Genomic DNA, 6,878 nt, shown 5'->3' on the forward strand with positions numbered 1-6,878 from the left:
TAACCGTAACTCCGAATGTAATAAACTTTATACGTAAATGGGGTAGAAAAATACCTAGTTTAACATGGTGTACTTGTTTTGCATGTTTAACAACCCTAAAATTGTGTTTAGGGCAGAACAATACCAAATCTATAATATGCATATGGGGATTTACCAGAATTGTTGTTTGTTGCTTCCGGCCTCATTTAAACTTGACTAGATAGGTAGTTTTATTTTGCTTCACCCTCTTGCCATGTTTAACAACATTTAATATTGTTGGGTACATAAACAAGATCAAACTAAATAAGTCACGTGGTGTTTCGTCAATATGCAACGGAGTTGCATATTGAGCTCCACTTAACTTGTAGTGTCGTTTGTGCATTTTGCCATGCCATGCCTCTTTAAACCAGACATGCATCATACTTGTTTGCGCATCGTGCCATGCTTATGTGATGATTGTTTACTATGTTGTTTGCTTTCTTTCCGGTGTACTTCTTCTCGGTATTCTGGTAACGTTGCGTTTGTGAGGATCTGTTGGCTTCTTCCGTTTGTCTTCTTCATGGACTCGTTCTTCTTCCTTGCGGGATTTCAGGCAAGATGACCATACCCTCGAAATCACTTCTATCTTTGCTTGCTAGTTGCTCGCTCTTTTGCTATGTCTATGCTGTGATACCTACCACTTGCTTATCATGCCTCCTATATTGTTAAACCAAGCCTCTAACCCACCTTGTCCTAGCAAACCGTTGTTTGGCTATGTTACCGCTTTCCTCAGCCCCTCTTATAGCGTTGTTAGTTGCAGGTGAAGATTGAAGTTTGTTCCTTGTTGGAACATGGAGATGTTGTTCCTTGTTGGAACATGTTTACTTGTTGGGATATCACAATATATCTTATTTAATTAATGCATCTATATACTTGGTAAAGGGTGGAAGGCTTGGCCTTATGCCTGGTGTTTTGTTCCACTCTTGCCGCCCTAGTTTCCGTCATATCGGTGTTATGTTCCCGGATTTTGCGTTCCTTACGCGGTTGGGTAATAATGGGAACCCCTTGACAGTTCGTCTTGAATAAAACTCCTCCAGCAAGGCCCAACCTTAGTTTTACCATTTGCACTAACAACCTATAACCTTCCCTTTGGTTTTCGCGAGCCCGAGGGTCATCTTTATTTTAAACCCCCCGGGCCAGTGCTCCTCTGAGTGTTGGTCCGAAACGGGCAGCCTGCGGGGCCACCTCGGGGCAACTCGAGGGTTGGTTTTACTCGTAGCTTGACCTATCCGGTGTGCCCTGAGAACGAGATATGTGCAGCTCCTATCGGGATTTGTCGGCGCATCGGGCGACTTTGCTGGATTTGTTTTACCCTGTCGAAATGTCTTCTAACCGGGATTCCGAGTCTGGTCGGGTCTTCCCGCTAGAAGGAATATCCTTCGTTGACCGTGAGAGCTTGTGATGGGCTAAATTGGGACTCCCCTGCAGGGATTTAAATTTTCAAAATCCGTGCTCGCGGTTATGGGCAGATGGGAATTTGTTAACGTCCGATTGTAGAAAACCTGAAGTTGACCTTAATTAAAATGCATCAACCGCGTGTGTAACCGTGATGGTCTCTTTCCGGCGGAGTTCGGAAAGTGAACACGGTGTTGGAGTAATGTTTGACGTAGGTTGTTCTAGGATCACTTCTTGATCATACTTTTATCGACCGTGCTTTGCCTTTTCTTCTCGCTCTCTTTTGCGTATGTTAGCCACCATATATGCTAGTCGCTTGCTGCAGCTCCACGTCATACCTTTTACCTTACCCATGAGCTTAAATAGTCTTGATCGCGAGGGTGCGAGATTGCTGAGTCCCCGTGACTCACAGATACTTCCAAACCAGTTTGCAGGTGTCGATGAGTCCTTGCAGATGACGCAACCAAGCTCAGGAGGAGCTCGATGAAGATCTTGTCCTTTATGTTGTTTTGTTCTAGTTGATCAGTAGTGGAGCCCAGTTGGGATCGATCGGAGACCTTTATCGCATTTGGGGTTCTTCTTTTATTTTGGTTCCGTAGTCGGACCTTGATTGTATTTGGTTGATGTAATGCTTTATTCATGTAATTGTGTGAAGTGGCGATTGTAAGCTAACTATATATCTTTTTCCCTTATGTATTACATGGGTTGTGTGAAGATTACCTCACTTGCGACATTGCTTTCAATGCGGTTATGCCTCTAAGTCGTGCTTCGACACGTGGGAGATATAGCCGCATCGAAGGCGTTACAAGTTCGGGAGTATTAAAACATGTCTCGGTGTTTCCCTTAACTTTTCCTTAATGCATGCCTCAATGCTACTGTATTTCTGAGGCAACTGAATTATAACTTAACCCAATAATTAAATTGTGTGTAACTACTGATAAATAACTTCACTGCAGTTCGTCTTCTACCGGTGCCAGAATGGGCTCCGGATTCAGGACTCGAAGCTGATCTCGTGCTCGTCCTTGCCGACCCTGAGGAAATGTGAGCCTCCATCGATCACCTTCTGGCCATCCTCCCTCGCCCTGCTGAAGTGCTCGCACGGGCTGACGTCGAACCTGAGGCTGGCCTTCTCGCCGGCCTTGATATGCTGGGTTCGGAACCCAATCAGCTGGCTCACCGGACGCCCACCCGTCGCGTTGGGCCACCGGAGGAACATCAGCACCGAGTGCTTCCCGTCCAGGGGGCCGTGGTTCTGCACCTCGACCACTGCCGGGAACTTGAGCTGCTCGCACCCGTCGGCCCCGATCTCCTCGACCACGTAGCTCGCGCCGCCGTCGGCAGTTCGCGTCGCGGCCAGGCCGGCGAGCAGATTCGTGTTCGGTGCTTTGTTACCGTTACCGGAGACAACTAGTTGGCGAGAGAACTTGGAGTAGCTGAGGCCGTAACCAAACTTGTAGACGGCGTTGCCCTGGTAGAAGCGGTAGCTCCGGCCAGGGTATCCGGTGGCCGGGTCGGCGCGCATCCGCATGTCCGTCATGGGCACCTTGGTGAACTCCTCCGGGTACCACGTCACCGGCAGCCTGCCGCTGGGGTTGTGGTCTCCGAAGAGGACCCTGGCGATGGCGAGCCCGCCGGCCTGACCAGGGTAGCCGGCCCACAGAATTGCACCGATCTTGGGGTTCAATTTGGCGAATGTCACGTCAACCGGACCGCCGGTGAGGAGCACCAGGATCACCGGTCGTTTCGCCGCGTTGGCAACTGCGGTGATGAGGCTCTGCTGCTTCCCTGGCAGCAGAAGACTCGTCCTGTCGAGCCCTTCCTGCTCCTGCGCCTGGCTCAGACCCATGAACATGAACACGTAGTCCGACGAGGCCGCCAGCCCCACCGCCTGGCCCGTCGCGGCAAAGCCGCACGCCGCCGAGTCGCATCCGGCCAGGAACCTGACGTTCTGCACGTACCCCTGGAGCCCCTGCAGCGGCGTCGTGGTCTCGCACGGAGGGCCGAAGTAGTTGCCGTTGAGCGCGCCGGGATCATTGGCATTATGGCCGATGACGGCGGCGGACGCCACCGCGCCCCGGCGAAGCGGGAGGATGCCGGCGTCGTTCTTGAGGAGGACGATGCCGCTCGTGGCCGCCTGGAGTGCCAGGTTTTTGTGCGCGGGCGAGCACACGTCCTTGGCGCCAAGGCCGCCGTACAGCGCGCTGCCCCGGGGGTCACCGTCGAAGTGCCCGAGCCGCATCCGGACGGCGAAGAGGTTACGGAGGGCCCTGTCCACGTCCTGCTCCGTCATCCTCCCCTGCTGCACCGCGGCCATGCCGTGCACCTGTGTGTAGTTCCCGCAGTTCAAATCCAATCCTGCAAACAGTTCGCAACATTTTTACATCAAAAATTTCTCACAATATTAACTGCAACAGATCAGATGACCTTTCTGGTGGTTTTGCTGCACTCACCGGCCTTGAGGGCGACGGCGACCGTGTCCTCCGGCGAGGGCCTGTAGAACTGCGCGTCGTGCATGAGCGCCACCGCATCACAGTCCGACGAAACGTACCCGTTCAAGCCCCAGTCTCCCTTGAAGGTCCTGGAGAGGAGGTCGTTGCTGGCGCAGGCGGGGACGCCATTGATGATGGTGTAGGCGCACATGACGCAGCTGGCCCGGCCATCCTCCACGCAGCTCTTGAACGGCGGGTTGAAGGTATCCGCCATGTCCTGGGCCGTCACCCTCGCGTTGAAGTTGTAGCGGATGGCGCCGTTCCAGGCCTCGAGGTCGTACGCCGAGGCGTGCTTGCAGCACGCCGAGGTCTGGAGCACCGTCGGCGAGCTGCCCTGCAGGCCCCGGACGAACGCCACGGCGTACTTGCTCGCCGTGGTCGGGTCCTCGCCGGGCGTCTCCTGGCCGCGGCCCCACCGCGGGTCCCGGAAGATGTTCACGTTGGGTGACCAGATGGTGAGCCCCTCCGCCTGCCCGAGGTTGTACAGCGCCCGAGCCTCCGTCCCGATCGCCTATACAAACCATTTTTCACCCATCGATCGCGTTAGTAAATAATCACAGGTAAAAAGAGTACTGCATTTCATTCACATGGCAGGCAATTTGGACTCTAGATTGAGTAGGACAGATGCTTGCGGTACACGCGCGTTTGGTTCATGCGCAGCTTGCAGTAGTGGGATCACTTTTGCCAGGAGTACAAAGTACCAACCCCGTTAAAAAGAGCTCTACTACTGTTCACTTTAGCTAATCAATCGATGAGATCAAGGGATCATGGAGGGAGGCCACACAGTGACAAGTGACAAAGACGGGCACGTGTGGCATGAATGAGAAGGTTTACACTTATGGATCATCACTCCGTAACCAGGACAATGATTGTGTCCAAAACGCCAATTGCTCACGCTTTCTTGCGTATCCCGGGCAAAGTCAAAAGTGGTTCTCAAAAGGCTACCAGCATCGCTGTCGAACCTTGCGAATTACGTCTATGGTCTCTGGACTGTGTCTACAAGGAGAAAACCTAGAGCAGCTGTCTATATTGCTTGCTTGCCAATTTTGTTTCTTTACCATACCACAAACTCGATCTCTTTTCTTTTTTACCGAATCACAAACATACCACGGCCGCATTTTGTTATTGTATAAAACCTTTAAAGAAACTTGATTAAATCTTAGTCGACTGAGATTTAGCAACCTCGTACTAATTAAGTAGTAGCTGACATTATCACTGATTAATATCGGAGCCGGCCCAAACCAGCAACTCCACTAGCTACCACCAAGGACGCTGTACAATACGTATTTGGTGGTGGTTACACTCTAGCCATGGCCAGCACAGGAATAAACATAGGTTGTTGGTTACGCACAAAAGGCTAGCTGGCTGTAGGTGTAGGCCTACATGCATGCATGTTTGCTCGCTTATCGATAGGTAGCGATCCCAATGAACCAATTTGCTGCACACCGACCTTTTCCTGTAGTGCAATCATGTTACTTTCATCTGCACTTTCGGTTTACCGGAAATTAAGTTGTCCGTTTCTGTCCTGTTAGCACGGAAGTGGAGCTAGTATGGGTTAATTGATGGAGCCTTAAGTACTAGCTAATTACCTTGCGAAATCAAGATATAATCACATGCATGAGGTAACATATTGATTTTCTAACTCTGTTGTAAAATTTAGACTGAATTTCACATTTTACCCTTGCTTTGCCATTTTTTACGCTTATAAACTTTCAAACAGTTTGCCTCCCGAATTATCGTATATTTCGCAAAAAATTACTCCTACGTACTACCTTTTCACTTTAATTATTTTATTAAAAATAAAGCGACCCGGCCATACACATGCATGCATGCGGTTTTCTTACTGGTTTTCTTTTGCGTCCGAACCGATCAAATGAATTACCCGGACCGTTTTTTTCCTCTCAAAAAGGTGTACTTATGCACCGCTACGCCGAGTTTTTTTTGTTTTTGGTCCGGCTTAACCAAACGAGGAGGTGCACCTGCCTCCACGTCATGGCCACCAGGTCACCATCAGAGTGTCCTTCATCGAGAAACTGCTGGCCGGGGCGGCGTCTCCTGGTAGACCACGAAGCAGGCGAGCACGACCACGACGTACGCTCGACGACTGGTGGGAGAGAGTCCAAAACGCTGGATTCGACCGGACCGTGTCCCACACCCCATCCTACCTACTCCCACCCGGACCAGTAACTACGCTTTCCAGCGGAGGGTGCGGCGTGCGTTGCATACCTGCCCGATGAGGTACCACAGCTGCTCGTCGAAGGCGGCGGCGGTGAGCAGCACCTGCGGGAAGCTGGTGATGGCGCGGACGGCGCCGTCGAAGTGCATGCCGTGGCCCCAGAAGGAGAGCCCGTGGAGCCCCTCCGACCACCACTTGTACGGCGGCACGCCCAGCCGCGGCACCCCCGGCGCCTCGTCGCCCAGCTGCGACACCTTCTCCGCCAGCGACAGCCGCGCCACCAGGTCCGCCGCCCGCTGCGCCGGCGGCAGCGCCGGGTTGCAGAACGCGTACCCCTGCGTCGGGGCTCCCTGGCCGCACGAGAACTGCGGGTTGCCGGCGGCGCACACTCGCAGCAATGCCAGCAGCGTCGCCAGCGTGAGCGCCACCATGACGGCGGCGTGGTAGGAGAAGGCCCTCATTTTGAGAGTGTTTGTGGAGGATGAGAGCAGACAGGAGGTGAGGACGTGAGAGAAGCTCAGTGGCGCGCCGCTCCTTTTATAGGCGCTCTCGGCCAATGGTCCGGTTGAAACTAGAAAGCTGGCATTAACCTATTTTTTCAGCATCCGCTTGAAGGCGAGCCGGGCTCCATTCGGACGACACGCCAGATGGTAATAAGATTCGGCGTAAGAACGGACCACGAGAGAGCTGTACAGCACATTACGTACTTTCCGTTGCCACATGCCGTTCAATGTAGGCTCGATCGATCGTGCAGCTCTCACAAGATTCTTGGACATGACTGCATCATTCGGGCCATGACT

At 52.5% G+C, this 6,878-nt stretch overlaps 1 protein-coding gene across 1 annotated transcript; it reads right to left on the reverse strand.

Annotated features, from left to right (window-relative positions):
• Positions 1–2,230: 2,230 nt before the first annotated feature.
• LOC125552537 (probable beta-D-xylosidase 7) lies at positions 2,231–6,602 on the reverse strand. The gene is made up of 3 exons (XM_048716139.1): positions 6,129–6,602; positions 3,864–4,413; positions 2,231–3,768 (listed from the first exon to the last, which is right to left on the reverse strand). Exons 1-3 carry the CDS (start codon positions 6,537–6,539, stop codon positions 2,405–2,407), a joined length of 2,325 nt encoding a protein of 774 aa, XP_048572096.1. The 5' UTR covers positions 6,540–6,602; the 3' UTR covers positions 2,231–2,404.
• Between the last annotated feature and the right edge of the window lie 276 nt (positions 6,603–6,878).

Source organism: Triticum urartu, chromosome 4, assembly GCF_003073215.2.
Source record: "Triticum urartu cultivar G1812 chromosome 4, Tu2.1, whole genome shotgun sequence".
Lineage (NCBI taxonomy): Eukaryota > Viridiplantae > Streptophyta > Magnoliopsida > Poales > Poaceae > Triticum > Triticum urartu.

Bases quoted from the DNA above. Each gene is read 5' to 3' on its own strand.
- LOC125552537 (XM_048716139.1), bottom strand. From the start codon at position 6,539: ATGAGGGCCTTCTCCTACCACGCCGCCGTCATGGTGGCGCTCACGCTG. The intron at 4,414-6,128 runs GTATGCAACGCA...TGGTTTGTATAG, and splicing joins TGTGGTACCTCATCGGGCAG to GCGATCGGGACGGAGGCTCG. The intron at 3,769-3,863 runs GTGAGTGCAGCA...AACTGTTTGCAG, and splicing joins CGCCGTCGCCCTCAAGGCCG to GATTGGATTTGAACTGCGGG.